Source organism: Cyprinus carpio, chromosome B1, assembly GCF_018340385.1.
Source record: "Cyprinus carpio isolate SPL01 chromosome B1, ASM1834038v1, whole genome shotgun sequence".
Lineage (NCBI taxonomy): Eukaryota > Metazoa > Chordata > Actinopteri > Cypriniformes > Cyprinidae > Cyprinus > Cyprinus carpio.
Genome location: NC_056597.1, coordinates 6,541,030 through 6,565,965, shown reverse-complemented (window position 1 = coordinate 6,565,965; position 24,936 = coordinate 6,541,030). Strand labels below are relative to the sequence as shown.

Genomic DNA, 24,936 nt, shown 5'->3' with positions numbered 1-24,936 from the left:
TTTGTGTCATCAATCCAGCAGCTTTTTACCCCGTTCCTTAGTAACAACGGCGCAGAAGGTGGCGGCAAATGCATAACATTGCTCTTTGGAATTTAATTTATATATGTTTTTGATCCGTTAGTTTTGTTTACAAAGCCCCGGTACATAACGGCACTTACGTCTGTCTTACAAATGTACTGCAAATGCTCTAAAGAATGCTGAAGGCGAACAGAAATGAGATATACTGCTCTCTGTTTGCAGCGGATTAGTCACGCTTGTCAGGAAAGTGAGTGAAACACACATTTTTATCAAATAATACGTGATTAATATCGGTTCACTTCCGCGATTTGGTACGATTGTTCTCACATCAGCAGCAAACCCTACCGGAGTTCACATGAACCGCAACCCAGACCACCCTTTTTAAGTGGACTCGGGTACGGTATGCGGGTGCACACCTGAGTTCGGAAGACAGCTTTCACATCATCCAAACATCCAGAACTCTAACGTCAATCGAATCGAACTTGGATATAGTCAGATTTTTTTTTTTTGTGAACGATTGCGAGTTTGACATTCCTTTCAACATGCTGTACTGTTGGTATCATGCAATGAATTGTTGTCGCGGTGAATGTTTACAGTTGATATAGAAGTGTTAGTGATTTCACGGCGGAGGATGCAAAACATTGCCGGAGCTTTTGAGTTCATGTCCACAGTCATTCCGAGTGTTCACTGCTCACCAAACTGCCGCGCTGGCGCTGCTCGCATCTCAATCATCTAACTATATTTTCGCCTGAACACTCACGTCAACTTTCATTAAGACTCCAGGCCCGCTGTCAAAAATACAGCTGCTAGTGTCCTTCAGTATTCTGTCTTCATCACTACATCAGCTTACACCATGATAAGTATAAGTATTCATACTATTTTATGCTCTCGTGGCAGTTGGGCGTAGAATTTATCTTTTTGCAAGGTTATTCACACACATGTTTAAGACAAAAGCGCTTGGTTTACGATAATCTAGCGCTGCATGTTTAAGCCAATTTGAACATATGCTGCGATCTGGCTTGGTGAAATTAATAATAAAAAATAATAAATAAGTAAATAAATTAAAAAATCAAGTAATTATTTGCTCATTTTATTTGTAAAATACAGTAGGCTTACTGAGATGAGGGTGCATGACACATAATGCTACACAGTCTATCTTTGCAAGCTCAGTTGCCACCTTTAATGTGCATTTAATAGAAACACGACCATAATACATTTTCAGTATATTTTATTTTAATGAGAAGTATTTAAATACCGGTTTTCCAGCAAAAGAGATTATTTCTATGACATGTTTTACTCGGATTCACTCAATAACATTCAGTGTTTGAAACAACTATTTTGTTATGTGACATCATGAGCATTTATTATTATTTTAGGCCTATGTAATATTTTACTCTGATAAAGACTGATATTTGCACATTTTTGTGAAAAAAACCTATGCCAAGCACACCGTTACTCTATCTGTTGTCTTAATCTTATGTTTGTGTCTTTATGTTCCTTCAGTTATTGTGTTTTATTTGCGTTTATTCTACTACAACAATCTCTGGATACCTCGTCCTAAAATGGTGTAGGCCTAAGTTTTACAATTTTGAGTCTTTTTGTGTAGCCCGTTTCTGCAAAGTGGTCGTCGCTGACAGTTGCCGTCCATTTCTGCACAAATTTCCTCTGAAAGAGTGTGAATGAAAACAGACACATTTTCTTGCTTTGGTCTTAAAGGGTTAGTTCAGCCAAAAATGAAAATTATGTCATTAATGACTCACCCTCATGTCGTTCCAAACCCGTAAGACCTCCGTTCATCTTCAGAACACAGTTTAAGATATTTTAGATTTAGTCCGAGAGCTTTCTGTCCCTCCATTGAAAATGTAAGTACGGTATACTGTCCATGTCCAGAAAGGTAATAAAAACATCATCATAGTAGTCCATGTGACATCAGAGGGTCCGTTAGAATTTATTGAAGCACCGAAAATACATTTTGCTCCAAAAATAACAAAAATTACGACTTTTTTCAGGATTGTCTTCTCTTCCGGGTCTGCTTGTTTGAGTGTGTGAGACTGATTATACTTGGTCGTTGGGGGTGTGCGATATGACGATTTTTGATCGTGGACGATTAAAATGTCTCCACGGTCTGCTTTTGAAGAAATATTGTTGTATCGTGCTACAGCGCACATTCTATTAGCTGCAGTTCTTGCGCCTCCCTCCATCTTAATATAATACACAACGCCACATACATTTACATCAGCATTAGCTCAGCGGTAGAGTTACTCTCACGGGACACTGGACTTATGTGCAATCACAAAACTACATTATTTGCATCTGCTTTATTAAAGCCATACCGGTTAAACATTTCAGGAGAACATTTCAGGTGCTGTTTGCATGTGCTTTTTCTGAACGCGTACTCATGAAGCACACTCACACTTAGAGCCTTTCAAAAAGCGCCTGATTATTGGACTAAGTTTTTTACATATAAACACAGTTGATTATGTCTAAATTGAAAGTAAACAGTTGAGAGAGAAACACGGGCAGCTCTTAAAGAGACAGTACCTACTAAACATGCTGTCGACTGTCATTAAAGGGATAGTTCACCCAAAAAAATAAATTTCTGTCATTATTTACTCACTCATATTTTGTCCCAAACCTATTGTTGCATTAATTTCTTTCTTGTGCTGAACACAAAAGAAAATATTTTGAAGAATGTGGGTAACCAAATTGACTTTGACATTAGGAAAAAATACAGTGGAAGTCACTGGGGACCAGCAACTGATTGCTTACCCACATTCTTCAAAAATAACTTTTATGTTTAACAAACGAAAAAACCTAAATCAGATTTAAAACAACTTGAGTAAATGACACTATAGCCCTATTCGCACGGGATTAGTATTACCTCCAGACCTCCAGTCATTTGTAATAATTGCGGAGGTTGTCTGTGATTTTAATCCCGTGCGAATCGGCCATGTCTGTAATTTGTAAAGTAAAAACTCCCCCGCAAATGACCTACCATTTTTCACCGAACACCGAGGTCCTGTGAAAATATTAGTCCCGTGCGAATCGGCATCTCTGTGATTTGGCCAGTATTTGGCAGGTTGTATATCATTTTTCGAGGTTTTTGTTTCCTGTGCGCCTTTTTATCCATCTTTCGCGAAGAATGGAGCTGCGCTGTAGTGTTTGATAGTATTTTGGGTGCTGTCATATCGCTACACCATACAGTTTGCAGAAAGAGAAAGTTGAAAAGGTTTTGAGGTTAATGTATTACAAATAAATCAAGCATAAAGCTTGAGATATTATTTTAACCTGGTGAAATGTAAATGACAGCGCACAAGACTATATTAGTTTCTTTTTTTTAAATCCATCTAACCTGACCATAGAACGTGACTCTCAAAGCCTTGACATCCGCATATCCAGGAGATAAGTCAGTAAATTGGAGTAAAATCACAGGCTTCACTTATCCCGTGCAATGCACCACACGAAATACAGATGTTGGGGTAATTTCAAAATCACACAAGGTCCCAAGATAATTTTTCATTTTTGGTGAACTACTCTTTTAATGTAAATAAAACGACAAAACAGAGAAAAATCAATTTATCATCAGTGAGTTGCTTTAAAAAAGTATAACTGATGTATATAGTGTATTATTTTAATATTTGTTCATTCAGTTTCTTGGATGTTACTGCTAAATACTGTACCTGAAAAATAAAGTACTGTTTGTTTTATTTGTTTACTATGTGTATTATATAGCTTTGTTCTTATTTTCTAATAACAGATTAATGACAAAGATTTTTATCTTTGCTCACTTTGGCCTAAATGTCTGCCATTCTTTTTTATTTTATATTTTGTTAAGGTGTAAGAGTTATGTTTCTGCACTCTTCCATTTTTAGCAAATTAAGAAAACTTGGTGGTTTGTATTTTTTGTGCTCTGTATGGAACATCAGTGCCTCTTTAAGTGATGAACTCCACTACTTGTGTTTGTTTTCAGACATGATAACAGATGTTTTATACTTGTGCTACAACTTTTTGGCCTGTGCTACAAAACTTTCAACCTCTGTAGCACCAGTGCTATGTGAAAAAAAAAGTTATCATACAGCCCTGGACTTCACAAATACTTCCCATCTCATAATTGGCCAATCACAGTCTTTCATCGCTTTATTCACATAATTGGCTTATCGTGTTCTTTGCATGGCATGGCCTATTGTGGCCATCAGGTAAAACTGAATATTATCATTTATATAACCCGGCATATCGTGACCCTTCACATAATTGGCCTTTCATAGCTTTTCATCATTTATCCACAAAACTGGCATATCGTGACCCTTTGTGTAGCACGGCCTATCGAGGCCATTAGGTAAGACTGATTATTGTTTTAGGTAATCTGGCCTTAGTGGCTCTTCAAGTAATTGGCAATCATGGCTTTTATTGTTTATTCTCATTATTGGCTTTTCACAGCCTTTCGTAGCATGGCCTATCGTGGCCATTCCCATAGCACAGACCATCTCAGCCCTTCGCATAGCACAGCCTTTTGCATAGCATGACCTATCATAGCCTTTCGTATAGCATAGGCTATCACAGCCTTTCGTATAGCAAGGGCTATCACAGCCTTTCGTATAGCATGGGCTATCACAGCCTTTTGCATAGCATGGCCTATCACAGCCTTTTGCATAGCATGGCCTATCACTGCCTTTTGTATAGCATGGCCTATCACAGGCTTTTGTATAGCACAGCCTTTTGTGGCCTTTCGCATAGCACATTTATCACATGGCCTATCCGTGCCTTTCACATCACATGGCCTATCGGGCCTATCAAGTAGACTGATTATTGATTTTATATAAGGTATAATTCAATTAGCTTGTAAGGCATCACTGTAAAATAAGTGTTCTTAGCCTTCTGCAAGGGTATTGTACATATCCGGTACGTATGCAGACCAGATGGTGGATCAGCACCTAGAAAGGACCTCTACAGACCTGAAAGACAGTGGAGACCAGGGCAACTAGATAAGCCCCAGATACAGATCTCCTGTAAAGACCTTGTCTCAGATGACCACCGGGACAAGACCACAGGAACCTGTTGAGTCCTCTGCACAATGTGACATTGCCGCAGCCTGGAATTGAACTGCTGGTTTCGTCTGGCCAGAGGAGAACTGGCCCCCGACTGAACCTGGTTTCTCCCAAGGTTTTTTCTCCATTCTGTCACCGATGGAGTTTTGGTTCCTTGCTGCTGTCACCTCTGGTTTGCTTAGTTGGGGACACTTCATTTACAGTGACTAGATTGCAAATGATTGCAAAGATACTATTTAAACTGAACTGAGCTGGATGATGACATCACTGAATTCAATGATGAACTGCCTTTAACTGTCGTTTTGCATTATTGACACACTGTTTTCCTAATTAATGTTGTTCAGTTGCTTTGACACAATCTGTTTTGTTTGAAGCGCTATTTAATAACAAAGGTGACTTGACTTTTGTTTCACAAGGTTTAGTTATCAATCTTCATTCTGTGTCCCATGCTTTCTTAGTACTTCTTTTATTACATGTCACGTGATCTGGTTTATTTTCTTCTGGGGGTTCACTCGTTGGATTCCAATGGTTAGATTGAGTTTTGTCTGCAGAGTCTTTCAAGCGTTTGTGGGAGTCAAGCCCAAGATTATTTATATTCATTACTTGTATTTATGCTCTTTTCGTTTGTAACCCGGCCTACTGTGGTTTCTACATAACTTATGCGTTAATCGACCTTACATGTTAATCGGTCTGATATGCCCTCTTATCAGCCCGTTGGGACCTTCACTTTACATGGCCTTTCAAGGCTTCACATTATACAGCCTTTAGTTGCCTTTGCACAATATGGCCTACTGTGACCATCAGGTACTGTAAGTCTGAGTATCATTGTTTATTTAACTTAGCCTATCCTGGCCCTTCACACCATTGGCCAATCATGGCTTTTATCATTACATGAACTACACTGCCTTTGTGTTAAACGGCATAATGTGGCCTGTCATAACATAGCTCATACACACATTTGTTTATAAATATTTATTAAGCCTTTTCATAAAATTTAATGTTAATCTTTTGACTTCATTATCCAATAAAGAAAAGCTTCAACTGATGGGTATCAATTCACACTTCTTTTTGGGGGTAGGCTCCGCCCCTGCCTTCATCTTCAGGCATTTGGACAAAGGATGGGGCCTACGCCAAAATAATTTTTCTATACAACTATTCACCAATTATTGTAACTCACTCACCACCATCCATTAACACTTTACAGAATAAATACCATGTAAACGTTTACCATCTCTCTGAGTCTTTCTGATAGAAATGAAAGCATCAGCGGAAATTCTTTCAGGAAGACTCCAATGCCACGTCATTCATTCATACTAACAGGTCTGACCAATCACTGCTCGACACTTGGAGTATATAAGCAATAAACTGTGCTTCGTTTTCACAGTTGATGTTGCCAACGTTCCCCTCCATCCACCCCACCACTACCAGGTTGGCCCTGTCCATCCATAAGGGGTTGGCTCCGCCCCGCCTTCATCTTCAGGCAGGATCAGCCAAATCTGCTTCCCCAGAATTTGGACAAAGGACGGGGCCTATGCCAAAATAATTTTTCTATACAACTATTCACTAATTACTGTAACTCACTCACCACCATCCGTTAACACTTTATGGAATAAATACTGTAGCGTATCAGCTCAAAGGGGAAATATGAATAATCAATCGTAACTAGTTATGATTAATTATAAATTAGGGATGCACCGAAATGAAAATTCTTGGCCGAAACCGAAAACCGAAAAAGAGGAAACCAAGGCCGAAAACCGAAACACCGGAAGAAATTATGCCGATTATTAGTACCATTGCATTTATGGCTATGATTGCATACTAACTTTAGTAAAATCAAGGCATTGCAATTGCATAAATTAATATTAAAGTTTCAAATAATAAATCAATTACAAATTTTGCTAATATTTATTTAGCACATTGCAACAATGCACAGTATAAAATAAAATTCAAACTAAAATGTTTAACTTTACCCCACTCATGTGTACATTGAAAAAATAATGTACATGCCTACTGGCCTGCAGAAAGGTTTTAAAATTAAATGTTCTCTCATAAAAACAAAGTGCATTTAGGTCAAGGTGCATTTGAAATTTTTCTCTGTAGGACTACTACAAGAAAGTGCATTACTTCTCCAGTAGGCAAGAGGGTTATCACTTCTGGGGATGGGGGCTTCAGACAGATAACCATCTAGCTGTTGAGCTTGTCATCTGCCTGACATTTGAGAAAGATTTGAGAGGGTGTATTTAAATAGGGCCAGGGCATAAATAAACATTTATATAAAATTTAAAAAAATATATAGCAGAAATATGGCTACAATCTGATAGTCACATATATAGTAGCCTAAGAACAGAATAGCCTACGTATTATTATTATTTGAGGCACTTTCTTGCAGGATTTCACTTAACATATCAGACAACGAGAGTGCAGAGAGACAAGTGTTTTTTTCTGCGCTCTGATCTCCTTCTCCGTGCGCTTCTCCGTCTCCACGCGGGTTCTCCGCATCCATCGCGGCCTGGATCATTTCTCGTGCGTGCTGCTTTATTTCCACATTCAAGTAATGGTCTTTATAACGTGGATAAAGTACAGTTGCGATGAAGTGCAGAGGATCCGAATAGATCTCATTGAAATGTGTGTTGACAGACTGAGTGTACTTTTCTTTGTTTTCACTCCGTGGTCCGTCTCAACCTCTTTGCTTATGAGACGCTTTTGTGCTGCGATTAAAGGAATAACGTCCGCTACATTTGTGCTGCGATTAAAGGAATAACGTCCGCTACAGATGCATCAGAGGAGCTGATCTCTTTAGTTAGCTGCTCAAAGGGTGCAAGAAGAGAGAGCATGTTCTCTATTAAGACCCACTGGTTAGAAGTGAATGTCAAGGGGAGCTCGTGGTCTGCGCTATGCAGGTGCAAGCGCAGGTCGCGGTTTCTGTTTGCGTCATCACAACATTTCGGCCGTATTTTTTCGGTGATAAAAGTCTTTCGGCCGAAAACCGAAAATGCACTTTTGGGCCATTTTCGGCCGAAAATTTTCGGTGGCCGAATATTCGGTGCATCCCTATTATAAATATTTAGATCCGCTGTAAGTATTTAATTGACATCTCAGTGTCAACTGTCTGTCAATTCTAAGAATGTTACTTTCCTGTTTAAGGAAAACAACTTTCTTACTGCACAATACTACTAGAGCATGTAACAAAAATCTGCATGATTAGGGACTCCAGTTATGAACAAACAATGAACAACTTCAAGTGTGATATAAGTTAGACTTTATTAACTACATAAACACTTAAACTAGTCTAACACACACACACACACACACACACACACACACACACACACACACAGTTGGCATAGGAAGAGGGGTTAAATCTTAAGCAGTAAAGAGAAGAGAAAAAAAGACATGAAGCTATGGTACAAATTGATATTCAGCAGATCTACAGCCTTGAGGAATCAGTTTCTTAGTTCAAACACACCTTTGTAAAAAGGTGCAAATGATACTTATTGTATCAATTAATAAGACTAAGTTTGAAACTTGCACGTCTTGTCTGTCTGAAAGGGAGTGCTGATGCAATCTGAAGGCTTAAGTTGATCTTTGCTGAAGTTGTTTGATGAAAAAGAACCAGTTTGAGTCAGAGGATCTTGAAGTGGAAAGACTAGGCTGAAAGCCTGGCACAAGCTTAGGTTGGGTTCTTGAGGACTCTTAGCTCTGCATCTTGCCCGGGAGTTTCTGCATCTCAAAAAACTTCTCTGATCTGGTGATCAGTGATCTATAAAGGGTGACAATGTCACACCCTCAGGACTTGAGTGAGCCAATGAGGAATGGTAGCTTTGGAGATAAAGTTTACAACCCTTTATACTCAGGCATATATGTTTTGATGAAGTGATGTGTTGATGAAGAAACTATTAAAGATTCTGGTAACTTCCATAGGTATCAGCATATAATATAAATGAACATTTAGACCATTAAAAATGCAGACAAAGGATAACAAACATGGCATACCTGTGATCTCTGTTAACAATAGTATGCAATTCTAAAATGTTCATTTAAAAGAGTTTTTAATCAATATATAAGCAAAACACTATAAGGGGAAAAAAATGAGATGGGGAAGATTGGGTACATGTCCCTACATTTCTCAAGTGGTTATATCTAGAGGGAGATAGAATTTGGATGGACTGTATAGTACAAGGGTACATCTGTCTGTTTCAAATGCTGCGTTTCCACCGAAATTACTCGGAACAATTGTACCAGGAACTTTTTTCCACAGGAACTATTTTCCCCCCAGGCACTGTGGGAACAAAAGCCAGAACTAATGGCGTGTCATAGTGATGACACACGTTATCGCGCGACTCTTTTAGCGTGTTTTGAAGACAGATCAACATTCGCGACGAAACAAATATGTGCAAACTGTAACGAAGCAGAGATCAGTTAGTTCCTCACTTTCCGCGCTGAAGCTGAGATCGTTCGCTGAGATCGTTTATCCGAATAAATGGTGGTTGAAATCACAATGCTGCGTGAACTTAACCAATCAGCATGTTTAGTGCCCAAGTCCCACCCCCAAAAGTTCCGGACCTTTGAAAAAGTACTACCTCCTGAACAGGGACTTTCTGAGGGGCATTTTTTTACCCGGAACTTTATTTAGATCCTGGTTCCTGCTGTGGAAATACACCGAGTATCAGCCCAAAGTCCCTAGTTCCTGGGTAAAGTTCCAGCAGTGGAAACTCGGCTAAAGTGAATTTAGAGTGAAAACTCTACATTCCTTTGAGTTGTAAAACTATCTTATCTTGATGTGTCTTTGTTACCATGGTAACCAGAGGCCTGGTTTTCTGTACCACATGTTTTGCATGTTGGGGAGGGGTATTGTCCACTATTTGTTAAATATAACAAATACTCATGTGTCTGATCCACCTCGTTCATTACAATACCATGTAAATGTTTACCTTCTCTCTGAGTCTTTCTGATAGAATTAGTTTTATCGTGTTATAATTTCGTCTTGCCAAGAGGAAGTAAATCTTAAGTAAAAAGTGGCACAGCTTCTACCACTCTCCTGAAAGTGTTAAAGTTTCTGCCAGAAGGTATAGTCACAGATGAGTTCTTTTTACAGTGAAGTCTGTAGTGTGTTTATTACTGCTGTGTCTGGCTTCATCATTACAAGGATTTTTTTTATTTATACAAACCACCCTTAATGTACTCAGCTATGTAGTCCAAGATGAGGCTCTGTGAAAAATTGAGATGGGAGGTTGCTAAGGACAGGAAGATCGTGAGGTGAAACGTGCTTTGAGGCTTGGCCTGAGAGGAGACAGCAGTCATATGGGGAGGACAGAGTAAATTCAGATGTTCTTCCATAGATGAGTTTTGGCCCTGAGGTGTCATGTGTCCCATAAAGGGCACCACAGGTCAGCTACAGCAAAAGCAGCGTTGTAGCTCTGAGTGTCTGCCATGACGTGGAAATGAGCAAGCACTGATGTGTGACTGTGATTGAAACTAAAACAACTGTGAATCTGGGCCAAGGTGAATGTGTAACAATCCAAATATAGATTTTGAATAATTTTCAGTAATAATGTAAGAAACGCAAAGGGAGTTGCGACACACTTGCATGGGTTTTAGCCAGTTTCTTACTGGCTTAAGTTAAAGTTGCAGTGAAACAGAATGAATGACAAATCTTTTCTTCTATATTGTGAAACATATAAAGTACAACAAAATCAAAAAGTAGGGTGGAAACTTTGAGAAGTGGGCATTGCACTCAGAAAGGGAGGCAGACATAGCTTTCAACTGATTTAAGAAAGGGGATTAAGTGGACTAAATGATTTCAGAAGTCAAGCAGAGATTTATTTATTATTTTACTAAAAATTACTTCAATTTTTCCTTTCTCTTTGGAGTGTTACAAGCTCTTGGTGCATAAAGAAGATCTGTAAAGTTGCAAAGACTAAAGTCTCAAATCCAAAGAGATATTCTTTATAAAACTTAAGGGTCAATCACATCCCATAAAATGGCTCGTTCTAACACGCCCCCACATCTCTACGTCACTATGTGGGAAGATTTGCATAACGCCACCCAAATGTCCACGCAAAGAAAGAAGGCATAACGTTTATTCTCTCTGTTGCCGCAGCTGCCATGTTGTGGAGTCACTGTGTGGTTCGTTGAAGTGAAACTTTGTTTGGCCTTCCAAAAGAGGACATGACTAGAAATCAGTGGTTAAGTTGTATTTCAACACTGCTCCATAACAGTCCAACCCAAATATTCTGATGTGTGCAGCACATTTTATGGAGGATGAGGACTGTTTCCTGAACCAGTAGCCTACAATGCATCTGTGGAACAATGGCTGTTTCTTTAAAGTTGGGCAGTTCAAACTTTGCAAGGACAGTCTGACTCTTAGCCTGTAAATAGGTTTTTTATATTTAAATAATTTGCCAATGATGATTCAAACGTGAGTTTGAGTAGAGTAGGCTTGTTGTTAGTTGTTTCTCAGATCACAAATGCAGACATGGTTTTATGTTTACACAGTGCAATATGCAACGCGTAAAAAGACAGTATAAGTCATTATAATCAGTAATTATGTTCCCACTGGATGCAACAAATGCCTCGTTTGTAATGGGTTTTATTTGTTTTGTCTTGTCTAGTGATGTCCGGATCGTGAACGAATCTTTCTATTTAACCGGATCTTCTTAGTGAACCGGATGAACCAGTTCACCAAATCTATCTGAATCATTTGACAAGTTTTGCGTCTCCAGTACACACTAATCCACAAATAACTTAAGTTATTCGGTTTATAAATGTGTCTTACACTCCCTCTGACTTGAAATAAACCAATACCCCAAGTTATTCAGTTACTCCTAACAGTACATTGACTGAACTGCTAAAAGAGAACCGATGATGGGATGTGCACGAGCAAAGCAGCTGGACTGAGTCTCATGCTGCTGGCCTGGGAGACGCCATAGTATGTTAAGGGGCGTAACATTTCCGTCACACACTTGAGGCATTTGGCCAATCACAACACACTGAATAGCTGGCCAATCAGAGCACACCTCGCTTTTCATACCGTTGAGCTTTGGAAAAATCGATGTGTTTCAGAAGGCGGGGCATAGAGGAGAAACTATAATGTACATTAAATGGAAAATAATGCGTTTTTTGAACCTTAAACTGTATAAATACATTGCATTACACCAAATACACAAAATAATGTTCTTTTTAGCAGCATCATATGACCCCTTTAACAAATCATTAGGTAGAAATTTTGTAAACAGTTGAATGCATACATTGTAAGATGGTCTTATCTCTCTGTTATCCTCAGTTAAGCTGTGTAAAGACCACTGTACTGACTGACTGTCCTCTCTGTTTTATAACTACCGGCTGTCAACAGCAGCATGTACAAAACTCTCTACAGATACTGATCTTAATCTTTGAGTCCTGTTTGCCAAGGGCAGCTGAAGAAAGACAAAAACTAAAATGTGGGGGCTGGGTCATAATGGACTCCAGGACAATATACAGGGTACAAGCAAATGAAATACTAAGTCTAGATATGTATGGGAGAGGTCATATTAGAAAAGAGATGAAGGAACAATGCTTAAAGGGATAGTTCACCCAAAAATGAAAATTTGATGTTTATCTGCTTACCCCCAGGGCATCCAATATGTAGGTGACTTTGTTTCTTCAGTAGAACACAAACCAAGATTTTTAACTCAAACCGTTGCAGTCTGCCAGTCTTATAATGGACGTGAATGGGAATCGCAGCTAAAACATACAATAAATAAAAAAAAAAAACATACAAACAAAGCCAAATTAAACCCTGCGGCTTGTGACGATACATTGATGTGTAAAGACACAAAACGATCGGTCTGTGCAAGAAACTGAACAGGATTTATATCGTTTTTTTACCTCTGATGCACTGCAATGCCTGACTGTCTGAACTGTACTGTCCTTGACACAGCCTGCAGTGAGGCATCTTCTTCTTGCTTTGCGGCGGATCACAGACTTATAAGTGCATAACCTGCTCCTATCTCTCAAGTGGACCATTGACACTCCCAATTGAGATTGTAGATAGAGTGTCAATGGTCCATTTGAGAGATAGGTGGCGGTAATGCACTTATAAGTCTGCGATCCACCATAAAGCAGGAAGAAGAAGAACATGCCTCACCGCAGGCTGTGTCGAGGACGCGCTTAGTACAGTTCAGACTGTTCAGGCATTGCAGTGCATCAGAGGTAAAAAAAAAATAAAAAAAAATAATAATAAAATATAATATATATATATATATATATATATATATATATATATATATATATATATATATATATATATATATAGATCCTGTTCAGTGTCTTGCACAGACCGATTGTTTTGTGTCTTTACACATCAATGTATCATCACGAGCCACAGGGTTTAATTTGGTTTTGTTTGTGTATGTTTTTTTTCTAGTTTTATTGTATGTTTTAGCCATGATTCCCATTCACATCCATTATAAGACTGACAGACTGCAACGGTTTGAGTTAAAAATCTCAGTTTGTGTTCTACTGAAGAAACAGTCACCTACATATTGGATGCCCTGGGGGTAAGCAGATAAACATCAAATTTTCATTTTTGGGTGAACTATCCCTTTAAGACAGAAACAGATGGTAACAGAGATGGCTGTTATTTTGACAGAGGGCTGCACCTGCTCAGTAATAAATGAGCAATATTGTTGTCTGATTAATATTAATGACAAAATAGACAGTGCAGGTCTGCTTAGCTACAGTACATTTACACTGCAAGCCCTAATGTATGGATTACTTATTTTGAAACAAATAAGATGCAGCCTCTGTTGGATATGAGATGTTAAATATCCAAAGTTCATTAAATTGTAGATACTTGGTGGCGTGTCTGATTAAAACACTGGAAAAACACCAGTCCTTTGCTCTCTTTTATCCCATTGGATTGAAGAAGCATAAATCTTTAGCAATTCACATGACATGAAGTTTACAAATTCACATGGAGAAGGACTACTAAGTTGGACATGATGAACAGGATGCACAGGATAAACAGGATGTTTTCAAGTCATTAACACATCCTAAGGGAAGGACTCAAAGGGCATGGTTGGGTGTCCATTCAAACCTCACCAATGCAAAAGGGACAAAGGAAGGAAGTAAGGTCTATTTATAGACCTTAACCAGGGGAATATGGGTAATGTAGTGCACCATATATGGAAATGTAGTTTACAAAGAATTATGGGAGATGTAGTACAAAGAAAAAAAGAAGAAAAATTAGAAAAAAAGAAACAAATGAGTCAAATTCACAACAGTCTCTTTACTGCAAGGCATATCAGCCCTAGTCCTCTGGTATTATTAATAAGAACATTTATATGCAAAGTTTGATATAATTCAGACTGAAACAATAACACCTAGATGCACAACAATAATATATACTGAATGGTCTCTACTTCTAGATCCCTCACAGTCTAGTTCTCATTTGTGTCTCATTAACTGACGTAGGGACAAAAATATATACAATACCATTCAAAAGTTTGGAATAAATCTGTTTTTTTTTTTTATGTTTTTGAAAGAAGTCTCTTCTGCTTACCAAGGCTGAATTTATTTGAATGAATATATACTAAAGAAAGTAACATTGTGATGTATGACAGAGTATTTCTGTGCTTAAAATCGTACTTCTGGGTTCGTACAAGTTTCGGAGAGTTTTTTTCGATCGTGGCTCTTCATGACATAGATGAGTGTGGGACTCCTTACATGGGTATTTCTCCTGGAAAAATGCACCCGCGCACGCATCGACCAGCGCAAGAGCAAGATCACGCCCTTCAATGAGCTTCATCCGGCGGCAGAGCTGCACGGGACTCACTCGGGAAGAATGTTGCCAAAGAAGTGTGTTTTTGGTTGTAAGGTAAAGATTACTTAGTTCAGCTTTCTAAAGAACCCAGCGTTATGTAAACAGTGGATGTAGTTTGTTTTTCCTTGGTAGCAAGTCGTGGCTTAGAGGTTAGAGAGTTTGACTCCTAACCCTAAAGTTGTGGGTTCGAGTCTCGGGCTGGCAATACCACGACTGAGGTGCCCTTGAGCAAGGCACTGAACCCCCAACTCCTCCCCGGGCGCCGCAGCATAAATGGCTACCCTCTGCTCCAGGTGTGTGTTCACGGTGTGTGTGTGTTCACTGCTGGGTGTGTGCAATCTTAATGGGTTATATGCAGAGCACGAATTCTGAGTATGGGTCACCATACTTGGTTGTATGTCACGTCACTGTCATTTTCAATGGAGTTTCACAAGTGTGTTTATTGCCGAACGTTTTATAAACAAGGCCCAGTTCGACGCTGTATTTGCGCATCGTTTGATACTGAAAGACGGGGCGGTCCCAACTTTAAAAGATCCCGGTCATGATTCAGAATTGCAGACGGTAAGTGAAACGGCATCAAATGCGCTCATGTGCTCGTCACACTTTAGCCCCGCCCACGGCGCACCTCCAAGAGCTTGGCTTTGTCCGGAGAGAATCATAAAGCTGTATGTGTTATGCCCCCTTTAAGCAGCATAAACTCTTTTAAACAACTGATAATAATACAAACCATAATGGAGAACCAATAATAATTCATAATATTTGAGCAACATATCAGAATGACTTCTTAAGGATCATGTGACACTGAAGACTAGAGTAATTGCGGCTGAAAATTCAGTTTTGAATCAAAAAAATTAATTCTATTTTAAAATCAATTACAACAGAAAAATATTTAAACATTTTACTGTATTTTTAATCAAATAAATGCAGCCTTGAATTTTTATTTCAAAAATAATAATAATAATTAAAAAATTTTGTTGACCTGCCTTTTTATAGGTTTCCGTGGATGGTAAGGATAAAAAAAAGAGAATGAATGGTAAAAAGTGATAATGTTTCTCTGCTTGCCCTGGAGTGAGATCTATGAGGTGTGAAACTCTAACTGCACACCATCACACCATTACAAAAAAACAGCACAACACAGACAGCAGGCACGTAAAATGAAACAAAACTGCAGAAGAGAGACAGTGTTGCAGAGGGTGCCGCTATTATTACCTGGGGTTCAGGAGGCACTTCAGAAACTGGAACGCCAAATAGTCGTCCTACAGACACAGAGAGTTCAACATCAAAATATAGTTCTCTTTCAAATGGACTGCAGTCATGTGAAATTATAACTCTGACATTGTCTATGTCAAATCGCAATGTACTGCAATTCTTGTTCAATTGCTCAAATACTACAGCCAGATTCTGTGCCTGGCATTTTCCTTTTGCCATTACTTAAACTTAGTAAGTTAGTAAGAAGAACACCAAAAAAATTTCACCTCCATTGACATAAAATGATTAAAACCTGAGAGCATGATGTTATGGGTCTGGCTTGTGCTAGTAAAAATCTGCTCAGTTTGACCACTAGTGTTCTTGTCATCGTTAATTTACCAAATGCTCCAGACTTAAATTAACTACACATCATTAAATCAGCATTAATTTTATTCTCACACTAGTCTTTGACTGAAAAAAAATCCCTTAACACTTGTTTATTTTCTCCCCATTTCCCTCATATCTTCTTCTCATCAGCACATATGTTTGCACAAGCAGGCATTTCAATTAGCACCTTTCTGACAGTGTGCGAGAGATAACGCAAACCCAATTACACACAGCACTGCAGATAGAGCCTAATCCATTTACTGATACACACACACGCGTGGGCCTCAGGGGGCCTCTTCCTTCTCACACACATTCACTGACACTATCTTAAGATGAGTGAATAGGAGCCCAGACAATGCAACACATATATTTACTAACACACACACAAAAACGGAGAATCAAACACTGACAGGGTCCTTTAGAAACGCTTTTCTTAACAGTCCAGCCTTTTGGAAGATAAACTATGTGTGTCAAGCCAACATCAAGTCAACAGAGAGAGAGCGCTGACATACGGCAATGCGGCATACCTGCAGAGATGTGATGACAGACTGCACCTTGTCTGCAAAGTGCACTGCAACTAGCTCTGCTGTCTTAGCTGAGTTAATGCTGACCAGATCCTGCAACAGAGAAACAATGACATACCAATGAGCATTCATAACATCAGCCAATCCACCAGAGTACTATTTTCTTAGTATTAGGTGAGTCCTAAGGTCTACTAGTAAAAACATTTTTCCATTCTCCTTTATTACAAATAATATTGTTGGCATAACAATTTGAATTAAACGCTTCATCAAAATAAATATAATGTGAATTTCTGAATTTTGGTATGCTGTGTCAACCCTGTAAAGCCTGACATATGAAGTAACAGTCTAACAAAAAAAACCTCCAGTCAAAAGTTTTTTTAACAGTAAAATTTTTAAAGATAATGTTTTTTTAACTCTTTCCCCGCCATTGACGAGTTATCTCGTCATTTAGAAGACAATGCTTCCCCGCCAAAGATGAGTTTTTACGGCTTTTCGTGTTTTCTCTGTTATACACTTGGGGGCGCTATTACACATCTTCTGAATGAGTACAAAACCTCCCGTGAACAGGACGGAAAAAACGAACAATCTCTTATGTAAACAGATGCATATGATAAATAATGCGATCATCAGCAACTGACAGCATATAAATGAAAACTGCATTATGTTATGGAGCAAAATGATGATCCAGGAAGTGGTATATGGCTGTGCAAGCTTTGGAGGTGTTGATGGAAGCGATTTACTGGATTTATGCTTTGATAATTATCCAGATGTAGTTTTTGATAAAAATGTGATTTTCTCACCTTTTTGCTCAAAATTATAAATTTTTATGTAACCTACCTATATTCAAGTGTTGATACAAAAAGAATGCTTTAAGCTAGAAAAAACTGATTTTATTTTGTATAAAAGTAGAGGCTTTTGCAAAAAAAACTGAACAATTTTGAAAGATTTTTTACTATATAAAAAAAAAAAAACAGTTTTCTATTTGAATATATTTTAAAATGTAATTTATTCCAGTGATTTCAAAGCTGAATTTTTAACATATTTAAAATTTTTAAAATAATGTTCGATAATCAAGTAGACCTAAGTTGCTTCAGCCCAGTAAGTGTTCATCTTGAAATATTATTAACAAAATTGTTCTTACATTTAATTTATAAAAATCAGTAAAGGCTTCAAAGCAAAAAGACACGTGAACCACAACCTGAAGGTGGAACATTTTAGGGTTATATAACAAATGTACATTTTTAAACCCAGACTCAACTGAAAGGCAGTCACAAATAATGCAGTGGCATTGACTGATTTTTAGAGCTCTCTATTTTAACAATCAGAGTAAGTCATTTGGACAAAAATCATTGACTGAACAAGATGAGAGAGAGAAGGGTCTGATGAGATTAGGGTCTGAAATGAGCTTTCTCTCTACCTGGAGTGTGCTCTAGGGGACAAAGCATATGAAGCCTTTTTTGACTCACCTTGATGTGTTGAAGGGCTTTGACCCACACCAACTGTTTCTCCTCTGAGCTGTAGCCTGGCATGGACAGGATGTTATGGATGTAGTTGAAGAGCTCCTCCTGGAGTTCGAGATAAACTTTTAGTACAGGAATAACAGGAGTGACAGGAAAGAAAAGAGTGAAATGGAGTACCTTTCTCAAAGGGTCTTTCAGGTAGCAGTCAACAATTTTGTCGTAAAGGTGCTTTCTGTCATACATAAACTCACAGATCTGATAACTGAAAGAACGAAAACAAAACGACAACACTGACTAATAAGTAATAATAGCAACAAAAAGCTTTGCTCTTCAGTAGATTTTCACCTTGAGGAAATCAATATAACCCATTCAATAGAAGTTGTTAGAATTATCATTGATTTAACCTTCTAGCTTTTAGAAGCCTTGCACCTGTTTTGAGTGGATCATTGTGTTTCCTTGGTACTTGGTACTCCATGCAACTATTTTTTGGACAGTTAACCACATTTTCACACCTTTATCCTTAAAGGGTAATTCTCAATACTTTAACACAATGTTTTACTGTAATACAAGGGAAAAATACTACGAAACAAAGTTAGTTTATTTTAAATCAGCAAAAATAAAAGGCAGTGCAACAAATACAACCATATACACTACCATTCAAAAGTTGGGATTGGTAAGATTGTTCATGTTTTTGAAACATTTTAAGTCTCTTCTGCTCACCAAGGCTGCATTTATAATATTTGATTTAAAAAAATACAGTAAATACATAAATATTAAGAAATATTAAAATTTAAAATAACGTTTTTCTTTGAGAATATATGTTCAAATGTAATTTATTCCTGTGACACAAAGCTGAATTTTCAGCAGTCATTACTTCAGTCTTCAGTGTCACATTATCCTTCAGAAGTCATTGTAATATGCTGAAACATTTCTTATTATCCTCAATGTTGAAAACAGTTGTACTGCTTCATATTTTTGTGGAAACCGTTTTTTAGGACTGTGATGATCAAAAAAAGAATGATAAAAAAGATCAGCATTTATTTAACTGTTTGTAACAATGGATATTACATAGTCTTTATGACTTATGCAGAATTTTATTTAAGTAAAATATGATTTCATATTTCTGTCTTTTGATTCAAGGGTGAAATATGATCTGGACATGGTTTTGACAGGTTTCATGATGCTCATCTATGCGAACTTTAGTGCACGTCATTTTTACAAGAAAATACTGTATCTAACTAACATTTATGTTAGTTAGAAATTATGCTGTATTATTTGTTAGATATTTATGTTAACATTTTACAATTCTGTAACAGAAATGTTCTATAACAGTAACCTAATTAAGGTGCATATTAGTGAGCTGACTCCACAAGGTAAATCTAATTTATCAACCACATTTCCAGAGAGTAATTAAATACATGTCTCCTCAAATAATACGCCGGACCGTTATAAATTATGATTTGCTATGATCTACGAATGCTTCATGTTGTACTGTAGAAGATTGATGATCTTATCGTTCCACAAATAAATCTTGTTTTGACTATGAAGTTAAAGGACTTCAGCTGTATATTTGTTTGGTGGATGAAGCAAATCTGTTCTGTGTTCTGATTGGAAGATATCTTACAATTCTGCCTTCTCTGCAAGGTCAAGGAGATGCCCCTCATCAAACTGGACCACGCCACCAACCTGCAGCAGCTCCAGCAGAACCTGACACATGACACGTGAAGATCACATGATCAATCAAGCAATGTTTTCACAAATCCTGAGTAAAACTAAAGATGTGTTCCTACCTGCTGTCTTTCTGTATGTCTAGAGTCATCATCTGGACTACATAGAAACTCTAGAACCTGCAAAAGAATGAGCATCAGATATAAGAAGATTCTTCAAAAAATCTTTTTTTATTGTAGGATAATTTTTTGTTGTATTTTTTTTCCGTAGTTGAAAATCTTCCAGACTGGTTTTAAATTGATGCAATCTAATTAAGAACAGGCCTCAACACAGGGTGCAAAATCCTGAACTATTTAACATGCAGAAAAACAAGCATAACGCTTCTAATGCAGGAGAGAAGCTATTTTTACAGAAGCTGCTAATTGTCTAACACCTTCTTAGAAATATTCTCTTGGTTTAACCATTATAGCTCGGATTAAAAAGATGACAGCATAGTGCAAATGGAAAAGGTGAGGGACTGATAAATGCACTGTGAAAGAAGCAGACAGTCACGTCACCTGGTCAAACAGCTTCCGGTTAACAAAGAGGGTATTATCAGGTTTGGCAAGTTGTCGTGCCAGGAAGGTGAAAAGACAGCCGACTTGAGACGGGGTGAAGTCAGAATTGTCCACCATAACCTGAAAAGTGCACACACATAGGGAATTTGTTAGTGTCTGTATACGTATATACAGAGTGAAAAATGTTTACAAATATTTTTTTTAAAGATTATTGGAGTGTGTTTTATTCTTTCTTATTCAAAAGTTCAAATTTAATTGAATGACTTACTTGCCATTTCTTTGCCATTATTTGTGTTCAAATACATAAGTGAATTTGAATGGGAATGCCAAAGCCATATTTACTTTGAGTTTTGTCATCTAATCAACTGATGCCAAAAAAAAAAAAAAAAAAAAAAAAAAAAAAAAAAAAGCAAAAATGCCTCTGGCATTGGATTTGGTGCACAGAGAGAGATCTGACTGACAGGCTTATCCAAAGAAAGTTATTCTTCTGCGATTTAGGAAATTTTACTTAAGGATTAAGATTATGATAAGTGGTGCTATATTCAATTATAAGGCCATTCAGTAACATCTGTAGTGAATATTTGAGTTTCTAAAGTTAAGGTGCAGGTTCTAATTATTGACTTACTGATAATGTTCACTGTGCACATTCGATACTTATAACTACTACTTACATATACTTAAAAGTAAGCATTACTCATGAACAATAATACTTACCTTTTTTTTAAAAATATTTTAATGTAAAATGTTTTTTAATGTAAAAGATTCGAATGTAAAAAAAATTTACAAACAAAAAGTAAACTTAAGAATTGAGTGTATCCTTTACTTGAAAGCATGGTTTTCCTAGCTTTTATCAAGTAAATCTTACCCCAATTTTATTATTATTTTTTATAGTAGATAGGCTCTTGTTTGTGACATAATCTTACCTCATAAACATTGAACCATGCTTTCTAAGATCAAGGGATTTTGGAACTTTATGGAAAATTAATCTAAGAGCAGAACTTCTACATTTGTGATTGTTGAATTCTGTGGAATGGATTAAAATATGGTAAAACTTTCTGAATGATAGGCATTTTATTTCTGCTGGATATTCGGTGGAGTTATGTGGGATACCATGAGGGCCAAGGTAGTGCTCTCTGTTTTTTATGAATGAACAAATGATTACAGATGGAGAGAAATTGCAGATGTTGATTTGAGTTGCTGAAGGCTCTTGAATGAGCTGTGATGAGGAGGGGGAGGAAGACTGTATGACTGAGCCGCAGCAGATAAAATTATCCCATTCGCATGATTTACATTCCAATGACAGAGTGAAGAATCATTTCAGAGCCAAATGCTTTTTACACAGATGGAGGGAAAGCTGGGTGAGCATTCGTATGTATGTGTGTGCGTATGTGTATGAGATTTGTAGGCAAAAGACAGTGAGAAATATGTTTCTGTTACCTTCAGTAAAATGTCCACAATCCGTTGCTGATACTCCAGAGCCTGTTTGTCATTCTTGAAGTCCTCAAATGTCTGTGAGGCAAGGAGATATTAATATTCAGATCTGACTAAAGGGCAGATGAACTACACTCTACATGTGTAACACATTAGTAGAGCACTGATGATTTTAGTAATACATATTGATTTATGGATTAGCTGATGCACACCAGCGCCAGGACGTTGAGGAACTCTCGAGTGTCGAAGTGCAGAAGAGTTCGAATGTATGGATACACTTCCTCTTCCTGTGCAGCCTCCACCGAGTGCAGACGAATGAGAAACTCAAACACCTGGAATGCATTTAGAGATACAATATAAATTGCACAGCATTGCTTTTCAATGATTTTTTTCTTCTTTAAGATTATTTTTGGGGTCATTGAACACTTACTTAATGTTATTCTTTTAAAACACTGATAATTGATGAACTTTTATATATAGCATTCATGTAAAAAGCCATTGTAAAATTTGAATCTATTCTATGTGCTCATGAACCAATCCCTCTACACAATAACTAAATCAAAATTCAACCCATTATCATCGGAGTACAGTATAGGGCTGACTAGTTGCCATGGTGACCAGGTGGTACACTTTCCTTCTAGATTGTGTGTGTGTGTGTGTGTGTAAGAGAGAGAGAGAGAGAGAAAGAGAGAGAGAGAAAGAGAAGCAGAGACCAAAAGATTAGCCATTATCTCTCACTCACACACACATAAAGGGAGGTAATTGGGCATCATTTGGAGGTGCTCATCTTTGCGATGCCAATGTTGTGTTTTACAGAAGGGAGGAGGTTTTATTTCAGGAAGGATTTGGACCTGCAGATGTGACACTGTGTGTGGGTGACTGCATGGGAATGTGTGGATGTGGGTCATTGCAATGAAGGATCAAAGAGGAACAGGAGTCTCTCTGTGCACGTGTGTCCCTTTGAACATGACACCTAAGGGCCCAAAAGATGATACGCCACTTGATGATACAATTTATTCCCTGCTGTAAAACATGCATAACACACTTCTAAAAATGCATATACGTGTAAACACATATAAATACATACACAAGCATAAATATGTGTGCATGTGTAGGCTACATACATTTTATTGGTCACTATAAGGCCTTTTGCACTGCTTTAGTTCCAGAACTAAATGCACAGTACTAAAGTACTGGGACGATTTTGTGCGAACTGATTCCCAGTACCATTTAATGGGTTGCATTCGCACTGAGAGTGTGAACTAGGATGTCACGTCAGCCGGTCGACAGCGATGTCATCTGTGTGCGACTTTCAACAACGTTAACAAAGAAGAACTATGTTAACAACAGGAGGATGGCAGACGCTGTGATCGGAGTTGTGTTTTTGTTGTGTCTCGCTGGTTTCACAATAACAGACATGGAATGTTGACATATATGTAAAGCAATTGAAAGAATGGAAAGGAGGACTAAGAATCTCCAACGACAACTGGCAGTGCTATAATATGTGCCTGCACTTCAGCGTCCGTATATTAATCGCTGTTCGTCATACTTACGAAATAAGCAGACACGTTTACAGTATGTTACACAGCATTTAAAATAATGGCGGTTGAGGGTGTTTTCAAACGTGTCTGGCCAATCAATGTCTACTTACGTCACGGATAGTACCAGTTGTGCTGGTTAGACCCTACTCCAGAGTAGGAGATAAAGGCAGTCCGGTACTACAATCGCCCAAAAGTGGGTAGTTCCACAATTAGTTCTGGTACTATGAAAAGGTTCCTGTGGTGCAAAAGGCCCTTATGTTACCCATGTTCTCATACTGTAAAAAAAGGCTTATGCCTATTTTTTCAGTACGGGTTTTTTAATTTTTTAATTTTTATTTTTTTATGTAAAATATTTCAATGTACAGTTGAGGTCAAAAGTTTACATCCCCATTTCAGAATCTGCAAAATGTTAATTATTTTACCAAAATAAGAGGGATCATACAAAATGCATGTTATTGTTTATTTATTACTGACCTGAATACGATATTTCACATAAAATATGTTTAAACACAAGAGAAAATAAAAAATTTAATTTATAAAAAAATACCCTGTTCAAAAGTTTACATCCCCTTGATTCTGATTACTGTGTTGTTACCTGAATGATCAACAACTGTGTTTTTTTTTTTTGTTTGTTTGGTGCTAATTGTTCATGAGTCCCTTTTGTTTATCCTGAACAGTTAAACTGCCTGCTGTTCTACAGAAAAACCATTCAGGTCCCACAAATATTCTGGTTTTTCAGCATTTTTGTGTATTTTAACCCTTTCCAACAATGACTGTATGATTCTGAGATCTATCTTTTAACACCGAGAACAACTGAGGGACTTATATTATGGCACAAGATAAACATGAGTGTACATCAGAAAGTATTCTGTTTCAACCATGGAAAGATGTCAATACACACCACTTTTCAAGTCCACCAACGTTAATCTACTCTCCGGTCTGGTTTATTTGTCGGACAAAATGGCAGATTCTGCGTTATAATTAGTCAGATTAGCTGTCAATCAAACTCTGCTTCAGGGTAAATGACCGTAGACTCAATAGATAATGTCCTGGCAGAAAACCACCAGCACATTTCCCGTTTTTTGATGCATTTATTTCTTTCAGTGGGTATTCTGCAGCCCATCTTAAAACCTAAACCTAGATTCTTCCACACTCTCCTTGATTTAGCCGAGAACATTCTGTCTTGTTTCAGTACAGATCATCTCTGCACATCATTGGAGTAAACAACCCTGTCTGTCATGCTTTTCACTCAAACCTATAGAGTGTGACAGCACTCAATGTGTGTGTGTGTGTGTGTGTGTGTGTGTAAGAGTAG

The 24,936-nt window shown here is 37.7% G+C and overlaps 1 protein-coding gene across 1 annotated transcript in view; it reads right to left on the bottom strand.

Moving 5' to 3' along the window:
• The window catches only part of vps8 (VPS8 subunit of CORVET complex), a 134,863-nt gene that overhangs the window by 59,115 nt on the left and 50,812 nt on the right, over positions 1 to 24,936 (bottom strand). The window contains 9 exon segments of the mRNA XM_042716369.1: positions 16,075 to 16,121; positions 16,968 to 17,057; positions 18,431 to 18,529; positions 18,602 to 18,686; positions 20,049 to 20,131; positions 20,215 to 20,271; positions 20,650 to 20,769; positions 22,087 to 22,158; positions 22,293 to 22,412. Of these exon segments, the coding sequence (XP_042572303.1) occupies positions 16,075 to 16,121; positions 16,968 to 17,057; positions 18,431 to 18,529; positions 18,602 to 18,686; positions 20,049 to 20,131; positions 20,215 to 20,271; positions 20,650 to 20,769; positions 22,087 to 22,158; positions 22,293 to 22,412 (773 nt within the window).